The sequence below is a fragment of the Amblyomma maculatum genome, chromosome 1, assembly GCF_055883805.1.
Source record: "Amblyomma maculatum isolate TAMU_Amacu chromosome 1, ASM5588380v1, whole genome shotgun sequence".
NCBI classification, from domain to species: Eukaryota; Metazoa; Arthropoda; class Arachnida; order Ixodida; family Ixodidae; genus Amblyomma; species Amblyomma maculatum.
Window position 1 is genome coordinate 362,972,296 of NC_139344.1, and position 25,525 is coordinate 362,997,820.

Here is a 25,525-nt window from a genome sequence, read left to right on the forward strand (position 1 = left end):
CAGCATACGCCTGAAAGCTGTCTTCGGAAAGCCCTTTCCGCGCGTGTGGGCAGAAAATAAAAGGGGACAGAGAAAGTCTGCTCTATTTTGAAGTGTCATTAAGATTTATCACTGCGCGTCTGTTTAAACGCCAAGCCTTGGTCATTTAAATATGACCAGAAAATCTAATGTTGTGAACCCTAGTAAGAGCTATTAACAAATAAAGAAAACACAAGTATATCACGTAGCTTGATAACATGTGGCCGGTAGGCGAATACACTGCCCTAAGTGCAGCTTGAAACAAACTGCGTCTCCGCTACAGTGCTTTTTGTGCTTTATTACAATTGAGTGCGCTCTAATTCACAGCTAGAAGCACAACTCCAAGTTCGCCGTGCTTCACAATGCACGGACCACGTCGCCGTAACTGCATGGTATATGTACACCCGCCCACAGACTTACCACGAATAACAGAAGGCATGGCTCGGACTGCCACCAGCACTGTAAAACCATAGTCATGGGGCACAAGAGAATACTATAGATACGTTTAGGGCGGCTGGCAAAAGCTGGTGAACAGATTGCTTGGGGCGCTTTTTCGACTGGGCCTCATCACAGCGTAGACAACTCACTCGTTACGCAGGCTTATTCGCGTTTCGCTCGTGGATAAGGCAACCATCACGCTGACGCCCAGGTGTCGCACTTTTTTTTTTCCGAGCGGAAACCTGAAATTACGCCTAAAGCTTCCGGCGCTAGCGCACCTCCCGAGATTCATGCGAAGTTTGCGGAGCTAACAATAAGTACTCTGTCGTAGTCAAGGCACAAAAAAATTACACGGATTCAACGCTGTTGAGCCTAGTGTGGAACGAAAGCTTTGACTGTGGACCATCGAACGTTGCATCGAACACAACCAGCCTTGCGTTGAATGCATCAAATTTCACCGGCGTTTAAGTGGTGGTGGTAAAAGTGTTTATTGCATCTGATTATGGGGGACACTTAAGCTCCGCCTTTAGGTGTCTGACGCAATAGCGTAGGCTACCAACCCACATATAAAGCCCCGCTTTAACCAAACCGTATGAACGTGCCTTAGTGGACTATAGGGATAACGTGAATACCAAGGTCCTGGCAGGCTGGTTCGGACATCACCGTCCCATGTGAAAAGAGAGACCCAAGTTGGCAGCTCCTGCCACGGTGCCACGGGGCCACGCCGGCGGCTTGAAAACCTACAGTAGTGTAGCTTTCACTAAAAAAACAAGCAGCACAGCAAAAGCGGACTAGAGGAGCCTGTGAGGTTTGACAAAGAATAATACTAAGAGTTGCATGAAATTGTGCCCCGTACTTCCTACGAAGGGTGTGAGCTGCGGCAGCTTAGTGCACAATTTTGGGTTTCCATGATTAGAAACCTGCACTGCGTTTCCCAGGCGTGTCAGACCGCACAGGTGGACAAAACGAAATCACCAGAGAAACGTAGCCAGCGCAGGGTGTCACAGACAAGGGATCAACAACGCGCACCGTGCCCCTGAATCTAAAGCCCGGTGTGACACTCGACGACTACCCTCATCAAATGAAAGTCGAGAAAAGCTTCTGTAACGAGCGCTCTTTCTATGCGGCGATCGAGTCGGTACAAAGCAAAACATTCAAAGCGAGTGGGCACCAGATATCGTCATCCGCCATAAACAGGCAGAGAGCATTACCTCGCACCCGATGAGTGTCGCTTCGCGGCGCTGGCGGCAGCACAAGCCACGCTCTCCATCATTCGTTTTAAGTATGCGGGTGGCTGTACGTAAGAATCGCGATGCCTGTGCATGGTACAATAGTGATTCGGAGAAGTCCTTGTTCTTAGATTTCACAACCAAATCTCTTGGTGTTACTATGCAAAGGAAAAAATATACTTTCAGATTGATGTTCGGAGACGACGGCTCCTGGTAATGTTTATCGTGTTTTTTCATCTCTCGTACTGCACGGCAGAACAGAACGGTGGCTACGAAGTCAACATATGTTTTACGGTTTGTGAGGCATAAAATTTCCGATATAATCGAAGATTTCTTAATTGTCTATCCTACTGAACGGACAGGTCAATGTAGTTGTTCAAGAAATTTAACATGGCAAACAAATCAATAAATTGCAATGCTTGATGTCTCATATTTCCCAATCTTTGACAAAATACCCATCTTTCTCTTCTTGAAACTACATCACAATGGAAAGTACCCTTGAGCTGTCGATAATTTTGCGACCGCGGGCAGTGCGGGTGTGATTACTGGTGTATAAATGTGTTGCGCATCATCTCAAAGAATTATAAATATTACTGTAGGTTATTTCTTGTTACCCCTAGTTGAATTGCGAAAGAAACGGCGAAAGCTTCTTTTACTGCTACATTATTCCCCTATCGCGCACTATCAGTGTAAGTTCCTACATTATTGGGGACACATTAGCTCATCCTTTAAAGGAAAGGAACGAAAGGAACGACCCGAGTTGGCAGCTACTGCCCGTGGCATAGGCTTAACGTGAATTCAAGAGTCATGGCAGGCTGATTTTTATTAGCAGGCCGTAGCTACGCCTCTTCGCGGCGTAGCTGCCTCTTCACTTCGTAGCGGCCACTTCACGGCGTAGCTGCGGCCACCCGAGGTCTCGCTTTGGCTTTCGTAGTATTGCTTTCGCAAGAAAAGCACGTAACCAAACATTTGGTCTTCGTACTTCTTTAATGCTTTTAATGGCACACATCACGTAGTTCGTGATACAAAGTTCGGACGGCCTCGTCGGAAGAACTCTTGTCTCTTTAGGTATAGGTCAGTGCGATATCAAGTCCCCCCTGCATCTTAAACAACCTGAATTCAGGCCGCTCGGTTAAGGCAGCTAGCGTCCGAGATAGTGTACTTGGCCGATGCACCACACAGCAGGTCGTACACGAAGTGGCAGTACTGGGCCACGCCGTCTCGTAGGGACGTCGGGCGCACCCACAGGAAGCAGTGTGGCGCTAAGCGACAGGAAAGAAAATCAATGAGTAACGGATAGATAGCACAAAATATAGAAATTGGGTAATGGAGCACATTAAAGTTCCGAAGCTTTTATAATATTAGAATGCTTTATATGAACAGCGCCTTTTGCTTAGCGGTATAACCTTGCTCCCAACTTTTGAATACGAATTTCAAGTTGCACAAAAATATGTAGGTTATTTCAACTGTCCCGCATATTTGCCTTCGTTTGGTTTCTTTGATGGTACATCTGAAAAAAAACGTATTCTGATCTTTATCGATAGATACTCAAGAAATAAGAATCAAAGGTGGTCGAAATTTCCGGAGTCCTCCACTACGGCGTCTCTCATAGCCTGAGTCGCTTTGGGACGTTAAACGCCACAATCCAAACCAATTATTTACAGTTCACAACATCACGTGTATCTGTTTGTGTTTCTCATTACCAAGGCGGAATTTGCAACAGGTTTGTCTGCTGAATTTGCCAAAGGTAATTTAGCTCTTTCTTTAATGTTACGACACGAAAGCGCTAAAGACGGCCGTGCACGGCTCTTTTTGCTGATGCTCCTTCGCGAATATAGACTTTTAAACTCTTTCAATCTCTGATCGTTTAATTTGTGGGTCCCTCATATCACTCATAGAGCTTCACGTGCTGTCGCAAGCTACCGTAATACGTCAAAGGCCACACGACCTAAAAAAAAGCCCCCGCTTAACCAAGTTGTGTGAATGTGCCTGCGTGGCCTAGGGCGGTGTGTCTCCTTGAAAGGCGAAGCCCGAGTTTGCCCTTCCTGCATAATGCGACCACAATACGTAGCACAACCATACGACCAAACGCAGCAAGGCCACGTCAGCTGCAGCTACCACCGGCCAAAGCCATGTCCGTGATGCTTCGCTCACTACAGCGACGTCACATTTGTTTGGAGAACGGAGCCTTTAGCTCAGTCGCGTTTAACTGATTCCCATTACGTATAAAATCCACATAAGTACTCACTTCCAGCACTTTTCATGACCTTGCAGCGAAGGCAGTCAATGTACAAAACCTCGTGACCGGAGGTCTTGGACTCTGCAGAGAATTTAACGAGAAAGGCAGCCATTAGCACCATGTAAATATTATTTTCCTGCTCATGGTCTTTGTTTCCACCATATATTTAGGTTCTGCACGGTAGACGTGTCACTGAAAATGTGAGGATAGCCGACCATAATGTTTTACCGTGACATGCGATATGAAGTGACATATTTTGCCACGTGCAACTGACGTGGGACAAACAATGTCAGGCGAGGTTCCCAGTAAAGTTCCTGCTAAAGCACCTTCCCTTAAAGGGACCCGTTCATGACAATGATAACTTCAAAGGTTACATAGGTGTGTAATACTCGATATTTCCACTGTTTATTGGCTTATTGGCTAGAAAAAAAACTTTAGGGGGAACCAAACGCAGTCTTGATTTCGGGCCACACATGTGCTAGTATTCCTGTCTAATGTTTAAGCTGCAAAGAATGTTGCTTGCCTTGCTGTTCAAAATAATGCATTGAAAATAGAAGTACCCCCAACGCACCAAACGCGACAATACTCGTAGATGCTCACCATGCGTTTTCTCTGCTATCATAGCAACATAGCATATGATGGAAAGAAGCCCGCTAATAAGAGCTAGATAAACAGAAATATCAAGCACAGCTATAAAAATCAGTGCCTTTGCCTGCGTTCATTTCTTGGCGTATGCATGCTGTGTGGTTTCCTCACCGCCGTCAAGAAGACCCTGGAAGACGTTGGTGCTGTTTCGCCCTTCAGATCCGAACATCAGCGTTCCATTCCTGCAAGTATACATTCAGACCACGTTGTATATTAGACGAGCTGTAATTTTTGCTTTTAAAGCTTGGGAAAAAAAAGAAAAGCATGGAAAGCCGGACGGCACAAAGAAGTGAATGAAAGTTGAGTGTCTACGAAGAGGCAAATATATGGGCAGGAATGGCTGGAAACTGATTTCTTAACTAAACATAAGTCACGCCGTTCCACATAAAGTAAAACGGAGTTAGTTAATATACTTGCAGAAAGGGCTATACATAGGCTAAATAAAGGGTGGTGAGAAGGGTGAAGGCCGACAGCTTTATCCTGCTTCTTCAAGTGACATACACGCAGTGACATTTTTCTGACCTTACCGCGAACGGCGGCTGAGTTCTCCGAGCTCCCTGCCTTATTTCACCTATGCCGGCGGCGTATGAAAAGAGCTAGCATAAACTTCATTGATTTGATGTCGAAGAATGCAGGCCTAAACTGACGACCAATACCCAACTTTCCGTCTGCGCATTAATGCGAGCAGCCGGCGTTCTTCAACGGATATTCTTGTAGTGCCTGCTCCCATGCTTGTAAAAATCGCGAGTTGGATTGAGAGTACCATAAATAGATAAATAAAATACCTGCAAACAGAAACATACCTTCCATTTTATAATTATCGTAAAATAAGAAAATGCATTTTTTATGCATGATAACATCTCGAAATACTTGTCTAGCCAAGTTTTGGTGTTCGGTTGGCGTCTCAGCATAGAAGATAGACAGTACCAGCATTCAAGCAAGCCAAGTCCGTGTAGAAAAAAAGCAGGTTTAGAACAAGCTTCTGAAAGCAAGCCCCTAAAAAAAGATCACATCTTGAGTGAAGAAGCCTCCCATGCAGTGAGGGTTCCTCACAGCCATCAATTTCTTATTATTTGTCGTGTCCGAGATGTCCACAAGATAACCAGCCTCTGTCAAGGGTGCGGAGCCACCTACATACCGAAACATATTGGGCAGTAACCCATTTAGAAAAATTGTTAATAATTACAATTTTTGCTAACATTGTATGATTTGACCATTGCAATAAATGTACTGCAGATCATATCTTTGTGAGCGCTTCTAAGTGTATGCTATTTACTGTTAAAAGTATACTCCAAGTTTCTATAGAGATCTAAACGCTCGGTGGTGGCCCATAAAAGTAAGGTGCCGGATTTGAGAATTAGAAAAACGGGTACAAAGAAATGAAATGTACAGGGCTCAGCACTCCGTACAAGCTATATGTAGCAACTATCCTCTAATAGCGCTCTCCGGTGGAAGAAATATTTTCCGGCCTATTGTAGATTACAGAGTGCCAATCAATATGTTCACAAGAGTATATACAACAGCACATATAGCTTCCTCGCACCTGTACCTAAAAAAGCAACACTTGGTCCTTCTATATGGCATTCTTTAAAAGCACTGCCTTTAAGAGCAACAATTTGATACGGATTGAAAGGTTATACTCTTCACATTATTATATTCATTACTGTACCTCGTCACAGTACCACTAAAATCATTACAGTGCTACATCAGCCCCTTACGTTATTGTGAACGTTGTCACTGATGTAAATCTCCTAATATTGAGATGTAAAAGCCGCAATTAACGTTCGAACTAGACTTTTTACTATAAAACTTGTTCGCTCTTCTGGCATTTATGAGGAAAAAAAAGAGCGCTCTCCTTGTGTTCAGGTAATAAATTGCGTCGTGAATGTGATTCTCTGCAACAACATGAAAGCTTGCATTCCCCGGTTAGCGCTTTTCTGACAAGGAAGGCCAAACGGAGTAACGTTATCAAGCTGTGTTATGTTGGGCTCACAACATAGCAATGCTATTTCATTTTATAAGTTCAGCGGTTAATATCCTACAAGTTCATAACTTCTCCCTAATATCATTACACTCCGTGACATCCGACATGGCGAACGAGACCATCTAAGCCTCTTCGGTGTCGCTGTTCCATCTCTCACGACCAATACGAGATGATGCCGCTAATTCTTCCACTGTTTAAGGCATTTTTTTTTTCGTTAATCCAGGAGAAGTCATTCAAAAGGGAGGCTAATCGAGTATTGTGATGTTTTCTTTGTTTCACACCTAACTGACCTTTTCAAAAGTCGGGCCGTTTGTGATTTGACCAATGGTCAAGAATTCAGGTGTTTTTAGTGCGCTTCTCAATGTACGCCGCCGTTACAAGCAATTCATTTGCGAACAGGCATACATGCATGACAAAAGTGTGGGAACCAACCGTTCGTGTCCAGCGCCGTAGCGGAAGCGAATGCGAGCCCTTCCGTCTGCCAACTCGGTCAACTGGGTGTCGCTGAGGCAGCTGTCATGAGGACCGAAACCATCCTGGCTCGCGCTCCGGTACAACGCGTACCACGTAGAGCCCGTAAACATGCACTGCGAGCCGCAATGGAGCGCATGAGTTAACCGGAAAACGATAAACGGCGACCTCGTAACAGGACATTTTTTGCCATGAAAAAGCATGGCGACACTCATCATAATCATGGCAAACATCTTCCCTTTTAACCCATGAGTCTGCCTCTTTATGGCAGATAAAAGCAGACAGAATAAGAATGAAATGCAGGCAACTTTAGTAGTCCGTCGCGACGGCGTTAACGGCTCCCATCTGCTGATTCCCTTGCGTAACTTTGTTCGTGCCCATGCACTTTGCCGCTGGTTTAATCAATAATACCGTAGTGTCTGCCTCTTATCTCCCTCATAGTCATCTCGTGTTAAACTAGAACATACTACAATGTTCGCTCGCTAAATTACAAAAATGTGCGTATAGGTTATGCTAAAAATGTCTACACCCTGTGTACTTCAACTACAGGAGCATCAAAAGGGAGCCTTCGCCCCCACTCAATATATGCAACGGACAAGTTATCTTATAGTGGGATACAACTCATAAAAACAAGTTTCTAACTATGGGCTGCGGTCTCCGACGTGTGCATTACTCCAGTGAACTGTAAATAGGATCAGTTTTTAATATTTCACTAAAGAAAACAAGCCTAAGGCATCGAAATGTTTGAGCTCCTAAATTTTTATGATGGTTAGCTTTTATTTAGGTAACGATGAAAGCATTAACAACGGACTAAATTCTGTCGCGGACGAATTGTGCTGCGGTTACTGCAGACTTGTGTTTTATCCGACTGTAGTTGCTCTGATCGGTCGTGAACAGTCGGTTCAGTGATTTCCGCAAAACGCAAAGGATTTGATTCAAAGCTTCCCCACACTGGCCGATAGCGCATGCAAAGATTTCGTCTGCTCCAAATAACAGGGAATAATATTTTGTGAATGTGATATTCCGCTGCCCTATATGGATCCGAACTGTAACGCAGGGAAAGTCTTGAATGGGGCATCAGCATACTGCGGAATAATATAAAAGCGCTGGGAGGTTTTCGCGGTATCCTCGCTGTCTCGTGTCACACGTGATCGGTTCTTGCGTGTAGCGTGTCTGTAGTAGCAATCATAATTATAGGATATAAAGAAGGTATATAAGAATCACAGAAGGGAGATATATAAAGTATATGATAAAGCATGACACACAAGATGAGGTCGTTGATAGTCATGTCATGTCCTGACTTGCTGTCATTTGCACCGATGAGGACGTGTGACTGTTGCATGGTGAGATGTATCGGCAAGTATGACGAGTGGTCATGACAGACTAGCCATGTCTCGTTATGGTCAATTATTTAGGTGGTCATGCTTAATTTCCAGTGAAGCAGTGTACAGAAGCCATATATCATAATAGTGTTTAGTAATCATTACACCTTCGGGCATGTCATTGGACCGAAAGAGACGTGACCTCGTCGGAAGACGAGCAGCATAGATGAAGGTGACATCATATATACGCGGAAGTGAAATCCCGAAGAGGCACCCTTAAAACGCCCCAAAGCTCTTCCGGAGCAATCGAAAGCCAGGCTAGGCATCGTTTATGCGTCCGCTGTTTTGTTTTTGTTTCTTTATCTATAAAACAACCGAGCATTCGTGCCGCAATTCGTACCTTAGCCGGCTTGTCCTCCCCTATGAACTAGACGTGTGTAGAAGGCACAACACATTTCCTGTTACCTTTAATAACTCTATTCCATTCCGGCCCTCTAATGACTGACTCGCTGGCAGTAGTCTAGATAAGCTCTGAGCATTTTGATATTCGTGTATCACAACGCGAGGCGTTTGTATTTTACGTTTGTAATGCTCTTCTATTTAACTTCCTTGAATTGTTTTCTGCAAAAATTGTTTTAGAGCATCAAATGTCACATGGATTATTTCAGCCGGCTGTGTCAGCTATTATACGCGAACGTAAAAGCACTAGCGTTATGCCTAAGTGTGTGAGCGCTGTTTCCTGAGTTTGCGGCAAGCGGGCGGGCTGTCGACCCCTTCGTCGATAAAACGAAGTGAAGAGCATGATTCGACATAGGTTTCCCCACTCAGTTTAAAAGGACATCGAAGAAGACTCCTAAATTGCCACTAATTACAGCACCATTCAATTTTTCAGTTTCGTAAGTATCGATTCCGTGAACCGTCCTGGATGTGGTGATGTTTGTTTAGTAGCAAGTAATGCAGTTATTGTTGAGGAAAGATAGATGGTCAAAATTTTCAGTCGCTTTGAGCTGCGGGACATCGTGATTGGAAGCAATTACGGTATCACCGTTTTTCAGTTCATCGCGGGGCTTCACGTACAGAGCCCATGAATCCACTGTCATATTGGCCTAACTGACTTGTAAAAAAAAGAACAGTCAGTTTTTGGCCTATTTCAAAAATATTCGAAGTGCCGGCTTCTATAAAAACGTCTCCTCTGTCAACAAAACGTTGTAAGCTGTCGAAACCCGTCAACTTCAGTTCTTCCTCAGTGCTCATGCTCAGAAACTATGGTTACGGACAATTACACGAATTCCGGGATGCCGCAAATCATTTGAAGAAAGTTGCGCCAGTTGTCCGCGATGCCTAGCATTTTGTGGTGAAGCCCCACCATCTCGGCCAGTGGTGGATTATATCGTGCTGAACGCCACGGGTGGTTGACAGCGAAAAGTCGAGTGCAATCACGAAGGAGAGCAGAACAATGTCGTACGCACCGTCGATGCAGACCGTGCTATAAAGCCGTGCGACCTATGTGAGGACTGGAGTTGCACCAGCCATTCCGCGAAAGCCATTTGCAAGTATAATCGCGCCGCCGTGACACAAGGGTAGTCCTCGTCCCGTTCTTGTGTTTTCGTGAATAACTGTGCTCCTTACTCCTTACCTAACGGGTGAACCTCTAAGCACGCTCTACAGTGCAAGTTTTTTTGCGTGTGTTTCTTGAGACTCCAAGTGAGGTAATCTCACCTTTGTGAAGTCCTGGTAGATCGCCAGGTCCGGCCTGTTTCGCAGTAATCTTTCCATCACTTCTGCAGGCGCGGCACCAGTACAGCACGAAAGTACAGCACACGTGACGGCCAAAACCGGCAGCAGCGCCATACCTCAAGAGAGCCCTGCTGCTCGGCAGTAAACCTCTTCAGCCCTAAACTCATGCAACGGAAGAGATTTAAGCACGTACGCTTATCACAACAACTCAATGACTCGAGCACTTCTAATGAGGGCAGCAGCTGGGACGGGGTCGTGCATTTGTCCTGTGCTCCATCACCACAGGCTGTGGCATACGGGTCGTTGCACTCTGCTGAGAATATGCACGGGCTCCGAGCGTTTCCAAAAAGCTTGTGCCCTCCACTTTCCTTTGTTCTTTTTCTTTTTGTGCTTTTGCGAAGTTTTTATTTCTGTTTGTTGCTGGCCGCAGATGTTCGCCCGAATTTCTGTCTATCGATCGCCGCGGCAGAAACACGCGAAAACGAGAGCACGCATAGCCAATCGACACGGGCTTCCGTGCTCAAATTAAGAGACACCTTGTGGCGTACGAACGCGTGTTGTGAGAATACTAGAACCCATTCAACTTCTAAGCTATATATGGTTCCATGTGTCAGATATTGCTTTTGATAATATTGAAATGCATCGTCAAAATCCGTTCTTTGACGTAATTACGTAACATGATCTGTTTACAAAAGGGAAATATACACATGTGCACAGTCAGAAAGGCAGGCATAGAAGCAAACGGAGAGCTGTTGGAACAAGCAGCTTCTTGCGCGAACAGCCACTTCGTTTTCTGCTATTTGTAAACGGATGGGCGTGGTAACATTACAAATGACTTACTTAATTATCTACACAAAATGGAAAAGCAGACAGGAAATGAAGACGGAGCAAAAGACAAAGGAAATTCTGCTTTTGCCTCGTTTTTTTGTTCGAAACTGTAGTCAAGCATGATCTCTCTCTCAAATCTCTCTCTCTCTCTCTCTCTCTCTCTCTCTCTCTCTCTCTCTCTCTCTCTCTCTCTCTCTCTCACGACCTTCGCGAAGTTTTCACCGACGCTGCGTTGTATCAAAAGCTCCCGTGCGCGACGACCCCTTCGTATGTCCGTCCCCTAGCCGCAATATAGTCAGCCGCCAGAATGAAAATTGTGTTTTTGGTTTGTGTTGTTTTTTTGGTGTCTCCGCTACAAACTGCGGAAATTAAATGTTTCACAGCGCGTATTGCGATTCCTCTCAAGCTGTGGTGGTTGCGAAATCCAAAGCTCTCCCGAGGTGTCCTCTGGCATACAAAGTTTGCGACCTTGTAACATTTGTTGGTGCGGTGCCACCTTTTCACTTTCTCGTCTTGAGCTAGTTTTTCCCAGCTATAAAAAATTAATTCTCATAGTCTGCATCAAATGAAGCCAGATGAAACGGTTGCTTGGCTACGAGGATCTAGTGCTCGGGTACAAGACATGGTGACTCCTCGGCTGGCTTTTACAGCCGTCCTGCTTCTCTGGACAGCTCTTTGGAGGTTTTCTTTGTTAGTGGCTGTAGTTACTAATGCTACCACGTTATTGATAGCACTATGCTTCGGATACTGGCTGTCTTGCTGCATACGCCGATTCTTCTTCAACGGACTCGTCCACGCTAAGGGAAAGAGCGTCCTCATAACCGGTGAGAGAAACGCTTTTACATATTTCGCACATCGAATAGAGCAAGCGGGGAAGTTTCCCTGGTCCCTCTCAGAAGAGGTCATTATAACGAACAAAAAAAAAAGTATGATGTCCATTGACATGTCACTGTGAAAGGCATATATGGACTTCGAGGACTAAGCTTTGTGGTAGACTCAGTTCGCTTTTTTTTTTTTCAGTCAAGTCGGTGTTTTTGGACAAGGCTTACAATCGATATGTTTAAATGCCCCGATGGTACGAGACTACCAACCTTACTGAATGACTTCGAAGATTATTCAGCGTTCGAAGTATATACGGTCCGCGCGAAAGTCAGGGATGACCGAGATTTGAAGAACTGCATGTTAGTGCATTTTGCGAGTGCAGCAGTTGTTTTGAGTATATGCATAAGTCAATCTCCCTAGTATGCGTGGCCGCTCGAGCGATTAGTTCAACAGTGACCTTTTGCACAAAACGATGATGAGTTATGATTCCAATTATCATTATACTTTTGCGCATGACTTTACACTGCGAAAGCAGAGTTGTTGCAGAGTTGAAGGCCACTTTTGACTTAGTCGTGCATGATGAGACTTCGGTTTGCTTTGCCCCTGAAGGAAACGCTCGACAACTGCACCCCACGGCAAGCTACACCTTGCTTTTTTTTAGTGGATTCAGCATTTGATTTGACAAACAATCGAGTCATTCTCTGTAGTGCCACTCGAGTGTCGTGCACCCATTACGAATTTAGTCTCCATAAAGCCTATTCGCAAAATCTTGACAATACAAACGAACAATACCAGTGCATACCGCAAATTCACTTTCTCAAACTGTCCGTCTGAACTTGCAGCTGAATCTATCTTACGCAGACCGAAACCTACAAAGCATGATATGTATTGCGAATTAGAACTCTCCACATGCCTCAGTTTTCTCAGTTTTATGAAAAAAGTTATTCCTCCTAAAGAAACCTGAACAATTTTAGATTTTCAGGCGAAATTCGAACTCATTACCCTGACTGGAAGCCAGACACTATACAACCAGTCTACGTGAGGCCGCTTCTATTTGTTGGGACTCAGCCAAGGTTCATAATGATACGAAGCGAATTTATTTACAGTTTGAAGAACCGGGAGTCCCCAGTTACGGCCAAGACGTGCTAAGGAAGGGAAAATATATATGTTATGTGGTCGTCTCCGTAAAAGGTACCTTACAACAGTAACGAGTATGTGTGCAATTAGAAAGGATCACAGGCCACTATTGGATCCTACCGGTAAGACGGAACCATAATGGTATTGAAGGATTTCGGAGAAGCTCAGATGTATCCTTATTTTTCTAATTATGTGCAGCTTACTACATTCATCGCAGAACTTCCCTCACTTCCCCTCCTTCACCCGAATTATGACCACGCGCAGGGATTGCTGAACGAAGCGGCAGCTCTCACAAAACATAATTTGCTCGAACAAAGTCTGGAGAGGTGTCCTGCGTGATGTTTACGTCGTATAATTTAGTGCCACGCATATTGTGCAAGAGATCGAATTCACCTAATTTAGCACACTTACACTTGCTCCCGGCATTGATGGACAATGAAACTGGCGTCGATGTTTTGGTCCCAGGGTGCGATACGGGCTTCGGACACCGGCTAGCTAAGCGACTGGCCACGGAAGGCTTTCGCGTCTATGCTGGCTGCCTCAGCTCCGAGAGCGATGGTGCCTGCAGCCTCCGGCTACTCCCCAACTTACACGTCCTGCAGTTAAACGTAACCAAGGAGGACGAGATCGAAGAAGCCTACAAGGAGGTCGCCACCGCAGATGACGAGACGGGTAAGTCGCACGGGAACAACATTCCATGTCGTGGGCGGGAAGCAGCCTCTACCCTCACGGCCAAGTCTAAACGGAGTATCACACAACTTGCAGCAGTTTTTCCAGCTCTTTCTTTATGAGGGAAGGTGGGCTTTTACACGACTTGCCATTCCCAACTTACTCTGACGTTATCCGCTCACGGCGCCTTTGGTGCGTAGTTTACGAGAGTCTCCCGTAATCTTCCCGAACGCCACCGCAAACGCGAGCACTAAATCAGACTTGTGCAGACACAAAACTAGCCACGTGTATGAATCGAACCGAAAAAACCTACAATGAGAGGATCCTAAGATGTGGGTTCGCGATATCGATAAGATGATACAACACCGGATTCAGGAAGTGCGAGGCTGAGAAGCCGAAAAGAGAAACGAGAACCCTGATAATATGCCTGGGTGCTGTAACGTTAGGTTAACGCCTTGCCGTTCAGTCTTTTGTGTTTGGTCAACGAATACTCTGCTTGATCTAATGAATGCGAATGGTAGTTGTCCATTGGACAGCTTCATTTATCCTTAACCTGACATAGGCGTTGCTAAGACATCAGGGATCACCTTAAGTAACAGTTGCATGTTTGCTATTGCTTTAACTATACCATATACAATTAACACACGTTGTATATTGTCTCCATATTTTTTATTCATTTGTTTTGTTTTTCCAGGCCGACAGTGGCACAGGTTTTCACTAAAGTTGCACAATATGATACCTTTGACTCCTCAGTTAAACTGAAAAGTAGCGCCTTCCTTTGGAAGATTTTTCTTTATGTCATGAAAATCCCAGGTGCATGGAAAAGGTGTTGCCGTAAGAAAAAGAAAGGTAAAAATATTCCAAGGTGGAGACCTGCCGAATCCTTCGCTGCTTTCCAGCGGTGCGCATCACCTACCGGGTCACACCTGTTCTTATTTTTCGTTTTTGTTTATTACTTCACAAAAACATTACAACCCAATGCTGTAACTAAGACCATCAGACGGTTTTTCCAGTAAGCGTCACTGAAAACACTTCACGTGTTTTACTTCTCATGTACAGGTTTGCTCGATATGAAAGTTAGCAGCATTTCAGCATGCAATAAATGGTCACTGTGTAATTACGTGCGACAAAATATTTTACTGTTTGCTCATGTTTATTTTCGAAAAACAATTTCGGCGCTTTGTTTCCAGTGTTGTGTAGGTTCTTGAGACATTCACGTCGAAAGACTACTTCTTCGGAGAGCGCTGCTGAAAGTGAATAATTCGGGAATAAAGCGCCTTCTAAATTGAAACTTATTACTGTCAGCCATAGCGGTTCTGTCGTCGAGGCATTCTTCACACCTACGACAAACAACATGAAGTTGGCAAATTTTCGCCGTAAAATATGATACGCGAGAGAGACAAGCGAAGAACGTACATTCAAGCGATTATCCTCGAAGCAACCGGAAGCAGCGTGTGCGAAAACATGTTGAAAAAGCCCTTTGGCAAAATTTTTTCCTCAAAGCTTGGAGGCGTAGTCTCAATTGTTCATACCGGGACGAACGGCGGTGGAGAGTGCCCGTTATGTGAGGGTGCGGAGTCATTATCTCTTGAATCATGAGGCGAAGACGCATGCGCGAAGTACAATGAATGCGTAAGAGGCGGCTCCCTACGGTCACTATAGTACAATCGTTGTTGGGTTTACAACAACAAAGAAAATAATATGCGAACGATTAAGTCGCCCTTAGAGAAAAATGTGACGTCATCAGAAGTAGCGCTGCTACTATACGTTTCTGTCATTGCAGTCCAACGCGCTCGTTGTCACTGGGCTGCTGCTGATATTCCTTCGTTGGTGACATGCTTCTTTGGCCTCCCTAATCGCTTGAGTGGAGCTCCTTCTGATGTATGAGTACTTAAAAAGAGTCTGCACTCCCGGCTGCATGCAGACGCGTTGCGGATGCAAACAAGCTAGTTGTTTTTCAGGTTTTCATTTCCGGGTCGTGATCACGTTACCTTGTGACATTGTTACTACATATTTCTATCATTGACGCCCGACGTGCTCATTTGCGTTTTATTATTTTTAGTGCTTATCGTAGGTTGTGAATCTTACCCTCCAACTTCAGCTGATTTTGCCACTGCAGTAGGCGCAGGCTATGATGGTTCTGCCCCCACTCTAGCCTGATGTGCTGAGCTGGCTAGACAGGCGTACGCACAACCAAGCACTGCTATCAATCGCCACCTCATCCTACCATCGCGCTAGGTATTGTCGTGCGAACAGAGCACCTGGCAACCGCATATCAACCGCCAGAGGCTCTGCCAATTTGACCGTGCCACAGGTTGTCGTGACGTCACCACCTCGTAAACCAATCAAAGCTCGATTACGTCACGCAACCCTTTTACGTCAATTCTTTCTCTACCAATCAGCTCATTTTGTTTTTGCCTTGCTTCGTATCACATTATATAAAGTGTACAGCTTGCCTTTTCGAGCACCGACTACCCTCGGCACAAATACTTAACGGCATTTTGTCCCCGTCAAGGAACCTATCAGCCGAAAATTGGGCAGAGCGTGCACATTCTTTGCCAAAAACTTAGCAGGCTGTGTCTCCCATTTCTAGTTTGCACCCTCAGGCCCTTGTGGCTTCCGTAAAGGTCAACAGATCTTAAATGGCGAGGACGAGGGTTATCTTTACCGTAGGCACATTTAGGGCTTAATGGGTAGCGTAAGTGCTGCACAGCATGTCTGAGAAGCAAACCATGCAGCCTGGTTACATCTGGCCAATACGGTACGTCGAATGGTCCTCTTAAAGTGGCAAGTGACTGTTTACGCCTATATTAAATGAATATTAAAAGGAAACTGCACCATAGGAATAGCAGGTTTTTCATCTGCAACTGAGCAGGCCAAGCCGCAGCGGCAGCGTCGGAAATGTATGAGGTCGGCCTAGATGGGCAACACATAGCAACGCTGTTGACAAACTTCGGAAGGGAAAACAGAAAAGGTGCGTAGAGTCTGCGTTCCACCGTCAGTACGTTCTTTGACGCAAGACCACTTCACAGCATTTTTCAAAGACCAGCCCTTTAAATGATAGCACTCATTGGGAGCTTCGAATCCTAGATTTTTTTTTTTGCTTTGTTTTTTTAGTTTCTGGTCATGGTGCAGTTGCAATGCTACTTTATGCGTTTCCTTATCTTGCGAGAAAAAAAAAGAATGGAAAAATTAGAATCAAATGCACTTTCGTACTTTACATATTGCGAAACAGTGAAGCCACAGTACCTTTATTTTTCGCAATATTTCAGACGCGGTAAAATACGTAGCTGTGCTAAAGCCCCTTTACATGCATATATTACGAACCACAAGTATACGGTCACAATGGCGCCCCAACATTGCACGATTTAGGGGTCACTTTCATATTTTTTTATCTCGCTTTTATTTTTTAGGCATGGTGATTCTGCTTTAGTGTAGCTCACATCAGTATCCCATTAAAGAACGCAGCTTATCCAGTACCATAGTGAACTTCAACTCATTTCAGCGCTCAGTCACTTCATTCAGCCCAGTGAATTGATTGATTGATTGATTGATTGATTGATTGATTGATTGATTGATTGATTGATTGATTGATTGATTGATTGATTGATTGATTGATTGATTGATTGATTGATTGATTGATTGTGCAAAATGCAGCGTTGTGGGCTGTGGTGGCCAACGCCGGAGTGATGACCGTGGGCCCACTGGAGTGGCACTGCATGGACCAGATGCGAGCCTTGTTCGACGTAAACGTATTCGGAGTGGCGTGCGTGGTGGTCAAGTTTCTGCCGCTTCTTAATAAATCTGGGGGCAGGATCGTCATCGTGTCCAGCATGTTTGGTGAGCCAGTGTCGCACATACTTTAAAAACATGGGACCGGATGCTTCGCCACTGTACCATGCATTGCTTTGTGCCGCTGTTACATTGGCGTTCTCGATGTCAAATCATTTGCCCGACACTTAAGCATAGCGGCAATTAAGTGTCATTACAAGTCAATCCGATATGAGCATTGCAGCACGCCAGGCGAGTTGTCAAGTGTAGCTTAGTATCAGTGAGATCGTCTCTCAGTCAAACGGTTCAACTGACTAGACGACCGGTTGAAGGACCTGCCGTAATATATTTCGCTTCCATGTACATCTCAACGTCCCGTTAAGCAATTCCTTTCCTTGCTAGTATTGTTCGTAATCCATTACTCGACTATTCAAACGTGTGTAAACCCACAGACAGAGCAGCAACAACAATAACAATAACAACGAAAAACTGTAGTCTGGAGCTGAAGTATAAAGAATTGCATTCTATAGTCCACTGTAGCTGAAGGCAAGCCTATGTGCTAAATTTATTTTTCTCCGTGTCGTATTCAATCGTGGCGTACACAAAGCTCACAGTTGTTGAAATTACTCATAAGGGATACTGTATGCAATGAATGCATAAAATTAGATTGGCAAAGAGGTGCATATTTTTATTTCCGTATACTTCACAAAGAGAAACCATGTCGCTTTGGAGCTTTCTGAGAAGTCTTGGAGGCCTTGAGTACGAAATAAATATTACCGCTACCGCGTCATGTTATGTTTCTTCGCATTGCAGGTCGCATGACGGCTGCGTTTACAATTCCTTACTGCATGTCAAAGCACGCATGCATCTCCCTCGCCGACGGACTTCGCCGGACATTCTACGGTACAAATCTTCACGTGTGCACTGTCGAGCCTACGGCATACAGGTAAACAGCTTTATTGAAAGACCGATGGAGAGGAGGGCCAACTTTTCAATTAACGAGCGAATTTCGGTGGAAGTTGCTGGTGATATTTCTGTCTTTTTTTATGTCTACAGTTTGGACAAAAGCAAAACAGTTACTCGACTGCGCCTAAGTCCATCACTATAAACATTATCCTTATGAAATAAGGATAATGCAAATAATAATTGATGACCTAGACAGGAAAAGTAGAAAGGTATGCTTAAAAATCAATATGCCTCAGGAAGGAACAGCAGTTTACGTTAGGTAGCGAAGCACTGGAAGTAGTAGGCGAATATGACTACTTAGGACATGTAGTAACCGCAGATCCGGACCATGAAAAGGAAATAACAAGAAGAATAAGATGGAAATGGAGCGCATTTGGCAAGCACTCACAGATTATAACTAGCAGCTTACCGGTATCGCTAAAGAGGAAAGTATATAACAGTTGCATCTTACCTGTACTCACCTATGGGGCTGAAACGTGGAGGCTAACCAAGAGGACTCTACTTAAGTTAAGGACAACACAGAGGGCTATGGAACGAAAAATGGTAGGGGTAACATTAAGAGATAGAAAGCGTGCAGAGTGGGTCAGAGAAATAACTCAAGTTACCAACATTCTAGTAGAAATTAAGAAGAAGAAATGAGCATGGGCAGGACATGTAGTGCGAAGAGAGGATAACCGATGGTCGCTTAGGATAACAAACTGGTTTCCAAGGGAAGGAATTCGTAGCAGGCGACGACAGAAAGTTAGGTGGGCGGATGAGGTTAAGAAGTTTGCAGGGGTCAAGTGGATGCAGCTAGCACAGAACCGGGTTAATTGGAGAAATATGGGAGAGGCCTTCGCCCTGCAGTGGGCATAGTCAGGCTGATGATGATGATGATGATGATGATGATGATGATGATGATGATGATGATGAAATAAACGCAGCGGCATTGTCAACGTTACAATCATTACTATAGATATATCGCTGAATACATCACCAATGTCATCGCTACCATTACCCTTATGCCAGGCAAGGAGCATTACTCCTGTTTCTCATGATCCCGGCGTGGAATAGTGTCAAAACGTATTGGCAGGCTAGTTGATGAGACATCTTTTGAAGGACAGCGCAAAAGCAAAAGAACACACTAGAGAAGAGCGATGATAACTGCTGATTACACCGAGTTTGCTTGTTTCAATTTTCAGGATTTTATTATCCTGCTTTTCTGTTTCTTTCTGTTTTTCCTTATCTCTTTCTTTGATTTCTTTTTATTTATTTATTTTGTCTTTTTGCGTGTGTTGTTATTTTTCAGATTGAGGACGAAGAATATCAATTACTAGTCAACGCTGTGTTCTTCGCTATTCTTGATTAGTGTGTTTGCGTTTAGTCGGGAAGGCATCTTTTGGGGGCGTTTCCTGGACACAATTTCGGCTCACACTTTCTGCTGACGTGAAGCATGGGGCAAAAACTAGCTTTCTTCTTAAAACCCGAACTAAGTACATTTGGCTAATACTACACGCTGTAACGAAACATATAAACAACTTCCAGTTTAGAAATTACCTTTCTACACTCACCAGCCATGGTGAAAGTCATCCCTTTAGTTAGATTTGCAGTGCCAACCTGCCGTGTGTATTCTTGCAGGACAGGGCTCTCGGACCCAGAGGGAATTACCAGACGTGTGGACGAGCTCGTCGCTAGTCTTCCTCCAGAAGCTCAGAAGGCCATAGACCCTGTTCGAGTATTCAAAGTGAAGGCAGCGGCCAAGATATTCGTCGGAGGCCTGCTCCGTGATGATCCGGACGAAGTGGTTCGAGATATTGTCTTGGCTGTCCGTGAAGTGTACCCCAAGGCGCACTACAGGACAGGAGGTACAGCTGACGCGGCTGTGCGGTTCCTCAACTACGTACTTCCATCGGAGACGGCGGACTATGTGCTCGCGTCCGTGGCCAAATCGACTGGGGTCAGTAAAAAAGTAAAGCAGTGCATTGAGGGGTACGCAAAGGAACATCTGTTGTGAGCCGACTTGGACAAATTTGAAGGGCAAATAAAAAAAGCTGCCTTTCTGGCGTGTCATCGCTGAGGCAGGGTTTGACAGAAGTGGGTCCGCTCATAACTCCCTATCCTCCTGTCGTCAACACAATTGTCTCGGCTGTGACAGTTTTCATGTCAGCTTCCTTAGGTTGCCGCTTAACTGCTTCCTCTCCGTTCGACCGCTTTCTAAGCGGCGCTTCAAGTATAATAGGACGTAAGACTTACGTTGTGGGTGGTTCTAGTAGACTCACAGTAGAGCCACAAGCTAAAGCGTTTGAATGTAGATAAAAAGACCGCCAGCGCCTGAGTTTATTTCGTAGAGCACTGCATGCAACATGTGGAAGTCATGGCATCGGATCTCATAGGTGACATGCGGTCTTTCAACGCGATGGCTTTAAAATCCGGAGCTGATGATGTTTTCAAGCCTTGTGCGCAAAAAAATAACACGGGTATGGTTCCGGCAAGAGGTAGTTGGCAGATGGCATGGCCGGGTGCGCACTTTATAAAAGCGTAGAGACCCACCCGGCACAACACAAAACCTGGAGAAGCGTAATTAAAAAATCTTTTAGATAGAAGGCCACAAAATTTATCCTTACCAGCCAAAGGAACATTCGGACTTAAAAAAGCCTCTTGATTCGCTCCGAAAAACGGTGTTTTTGCTTTGATGTTACACAGCGTTGGCCAAAAAAAAGTTCATCACCGCCTTCTCAGGGGAGTGAGAAAGGCTTACCCGACCGTGAAGACGGCATTCCGCTTTCGTGTGGCCGGTGAGCGAGGAGCGCATGTCTCAAGGACTCTGCTAAAGTGGAGATATTATGGCGCGCGTTAAATGTCCGCCGGGATTGCGTGAGCACTTAACTGCGCAGGAATTCCCACGAAAGAAAAGCTCAAGTGCGGTGCATGTTTTTCCTAAAGACAATCCGCTAATGTTCTACCATTGTTTCTTTTCGAGGTCTGAAAATAGCGGCTCTTTTTTTCATATAAGATATATGCGGGGTAAAAACAAAAGTACGAAAGACTGCACAGGGAAGGTGGACGTCCAAAATGCTGGGCGAAAGCTGAGGGGGAAGGGGGTTGCGGAGGGGAAGGGATTTTTTCACTCTATAGTACATTGAACGCAAGAACTAAGGACAGATAAACAATTACGCAAGATGCTCGGTATTACGGAATGCCACAACCTTTTATGCCGCAGAAGCCAAGTACACAAGGTGGTTTGATAAATGTGCTGAAATTTAAACCTATAAGCGTTATTTTCTTTTCAAAGTATTGTTCCGGCAATGTTCACAAACTAGAAAAGCCGGTAATATGCGTTGTGGGGCTGGTTGGTTCATACTCAGATTGGTTTTATGCGCACAAAAGGCAAGGGAGACAGGACGGAGCGTACTTTCAACTGTTTTATTCCGGAAATGTACACGACATTTATACAAAAAAAAAAATCATCACTGCATAATCATCAGTGCCACGTGCGAGCCAAATACCCAGGAAAAGCATAAAGGAAGGGCACAGGTCACTCACCTCTTATCTAATTTATCTAAAAAGACAAATTCTTTATCATACATTGTCACAGATGGTGCGCTAATACATGAACTTCCGCTTTTCCTAATATGGTAGGCCTCAGCCAATTCTCGCGCAAGCGTGTCAGTGCTCCTGCACAAGATGCCGGTGCCTTGTAGCGTTGCATCACACAGGACTGGTAGTAGAAGATCTGTTTGCCATTAAGAATAATCTTGAGGTTGTAGAATTTTTGCACGAAACAAACTCTGCAGGACACATCTTTTCTATAGATGTTGTTGATCTGTTCTATTCTATTGCACAGAGCGAGCTGTTGGCTGCTGTCAGGTTGTGCATAGAAATGAACGGAGTGGTGTCTTTTCAAAACAGCGCTGGTATATCGGTTGACAACTTCCTTGTACTCCTGGAGTTTTACCTTAGTTCCACCACTGTTTCTTTTAAAGGGTATGATTATGTACAAAGAAATGGGATCTGTATCGGGTCGTGCGTGGCCCCTGTGCTTTGCAACATTTTTCCAGCAGGTGTGGACAGATCATTGGCCGAGGCGCTTGAAAACGGTAGCACTGTAAAGGTTTTTAGATATGTAGACGATTTTTTCATTGTTTCGAAGAAACACTCACCTTTGACCTATCCACAAATCGTGGAGGACGTTCTTACTAATTTTAGACGACTCTCCAAAGGATTGAATTTTACTTGTGAACTCGCCTATGACAGCCGTTTGCAATTTTTAGACTTGAATATAACCCTTAAGGGCGAAAACTTTTGCTGTTAGTACCAACCGCGTGCACAGAAGAAATTGTTGCCTTTTGATTCCAAGCAATCAAAAACGGTTAAACGTGCTATCGCTTTGATGTGCCTTGAGTCATCCCTAAGGAAGTCCTATTGTCACATGGCGCAGGAAAGCTTTCACGATCAGATCGCGAAGCTAAAACAGGCAGGCTTTCCCCAGATAATAGTGAGTTCAGTGGCTGAAGCTCTTCTTAAGAAGATTAAACAAGAAAGGAATAAGAACCAGACAACGATTGCAGTTGCACAAAAGAAAGTGAAACCGGTAGTCATTCCATATCAGCATAAAATGGCTCATAACCTCAAACGCGTGGCTAACAAGTTTAAGGTACCCGTGGTTTTTTCGCCCCCAAGGAAACTCTCTTCATTGTGTCATCTGGTTTTGCAAGATTGTAGCCGTAACTCAGACTGCAAAATAAAATACGTTAATTGTGATGTGTGAAAAAGGGGGGGTGTACAGGATTCCGCTGAAGTGTGGGAAGGTGTACATTGGGCAGTCGGGCGGATGTGTTAATGATCGGTTAAGGGAGCACAATTTGTCTTTGAGGAACGGTACCGGTTTGCACCTGCTGGCGCACATCAGTGTGTGTGGAAAAGATAATGATTAAAAACAGAAAGCAAAAAAACTGTGTGATGCAACGCTACAAGCCACCGGTATCTTGTGCAGGAACACTGACACGCTTGCGCGAGAATTGGCTGAGGCCTACCATATTAGGAAAAGCGGAAGTTCGTGTATTAGCGCACCATCTTTGACAATGTATGATAAAGAATTTGTCTTTTTAGATAAATTAGATAGGAGGTGAGTGACCTGTGCCATTCCTTTATGCTTTTCCTGTGTATTTGGCTCGCACGTGGCACTGATGATTATGCACTGATGATTTTTTTGGTATAATATAAATGTCGTGTACATTTCCGGAATAAAACAGTTGAAAGTGCGCTCAGTCCTGTCTCCCTTGTATTTTTGTGTCGTCTTTTTGTGCGCATAAAACCAATCTGGCTAGAAAAGCCGAATTAAATATGAAATGCGGCGAAATGGGCATTTACGACACTGAAGGCATGTCAGCTCCGTGGTGATTATTCCCGTCGTATCTGGTTTTTGTGTTCGTGAACGAAAAGAAAAAGAAACCAGAGCGGAAAACAAGCCTGCAGAGTTCGAAAGAGAAGACAAAGTTTCTGCTGCACGTCTTAAGTGTCATCATTATTAGCCTATCTACGCCCTGCAGGACAAATTGATCTCCCATATCCCACTTATTAGCCCTTCCAAAATACTTCAGGGCAATTAGACAAGACAGCTGGACACCAATACGCAGCCGCAAAAACCGTTGCGCAGTAAGTCGGCGGGTAAATCGCCTACTTCGAAGCTACTGTAAGTCCCGGAAAATGGCCACTTTTGCTCTCGGATTAAATCATCCTCACGCGACAGACCGACCTGCGAAAGGCAGAAAAACGACATCACCGGACAAGACCTCTAAAGATGACTGATCCTTCGGCTGGTAACAGCCATTGAAGCTCTTACACGCGCAAACTCCCCGTAAGAAGTCTACGAGAGGTAGACGCTCTTCTGGCAATGGAGCCATTGATGTCAGCATCTTACGCTCCACAGGGGGCACTGCAAATTGGACATCTTAGCAGCAATCATGAATTCTGCAATATTTTTCCTCTTTCTTATAAGCACCTTTTGCATATGCGCCCTATTCTCACATTGACAACGAGTACGTGTGCACCGTAAGAGTATGATAGAAAAACAGCGCAACAGACGTGGACGGAGGTGAAGAACAAAAACAGGACGGGCGCTGAACTCACAACTGAAGTTTATCGAAAAAAAAAAACACACATATACATAACCCAGCCAAGCTGCACCAAACCGCACATTAAACAAGAAAATCACGATGACCCCAACCACACACCACGTTCAAGAAACTCAACCTCATTATCTGTTAAAGCGATTGACGGTTCACTAACACATTTTTCACCCAATCGAATGATATGCCTGGCCTCAATGATTTCCCGGTTAATCTGTGCCGGATGGGCATTTAAAATAACTGTCTGTGTTAGAGAAGGATGGCAGCCGTCACATCCCTTACAGTGTACAACCAGATTAGATCTGGTTCTACCAATCTCTAATCATCTCTCGTGCTCTCGTAACCGGACATTGATAGACCTGCCCGTTTGACCCACATACACTTTATCTCAAGATAACGGAATCTTATATATCAACCCTACTTTACATGGAACATAGGAAAAGTCATGCTTCACCCGACACGTGTTTCTTTCCCGGACTTTTTTCGCTGCTTCGTTCTTAACTTAAAATTACAGACCAATCAGCTTACTGTCTGTTACGTATAAGGTATTTACTAAGGTAATCGCTAATAGAATCAGGACAACCTTAGACTGGAATCAAGCAAAGGATCAAGCAGGGTTTCGGAAACGGTACTCTACTATCGATCATATCCATACCATCAATCAGGTAGCGAAATACTGGAAGTAGTAGGCGAATATGTCTATTTAGGGCAGGTAGTAACCGCAGATCCGGACCACGAAAAGGAAATAACAAGAAGAATACGATTGGGATGGAGCGCATTTGGCAAGCACTCGCAGGTTATGACTAGCAGCTTACCGGTATCGCTCAAGAGGAAAGTATACAACAGTTGCATCTTGCCTGTACTCACCTATGGGGCTGAAACGTGGAGGCTAACCAAGAGAGTTCTACTTAAGTTGAGGACAACCCAGAGGGCTATGGAACGAAAAATGGTAGGGGTAACACTAAGAGATAGAAAGCGTGCAGAGTGGGTAAGAGAAATAACTCAAGTTACCGACATTCCAATAGAAATTAAGAAGAAGAAATGGACATGGGCAGGACATGTAGTGCGAAGAGAGGATAACCGATGGTCGCTGAGGGTAACAAACTGGATTCCAAGGGAAGGAAAGCGTAGCAGGGGGCGGC

The 25,525-nt window shown here is 44.7% G+C and overlaps 1 protein-coding gene across 1 annotated transcript; it reads left to right on the plus strand.

Moving 5' to 3' along the window:
• Window positions 1–11,533: 11,533 nt before the first annotated feature.
• Window positions 11,534–20,269, plus strand: LOC146207968 (short-chain dehydrogenase/reductase family 9C member 7-like). The gene is made up of 5 exons (XM_084577883.1): window positions 11,534–11,735; window positions 13,336–13,542; window positions 17,197–17,379; window positions 18,124–18,256; window positions 19,894–20,269. Exons 1-5 carry the CDS (start codon window positions 11,534–11,536, stop codon window positions 20,267–20,269), a joined length of 1,101 nt encoding a protein of 366 aa, XP_084434009.1.
• Window positions 20,270–25,525: the final 5,256 nt, after the last annotated feature.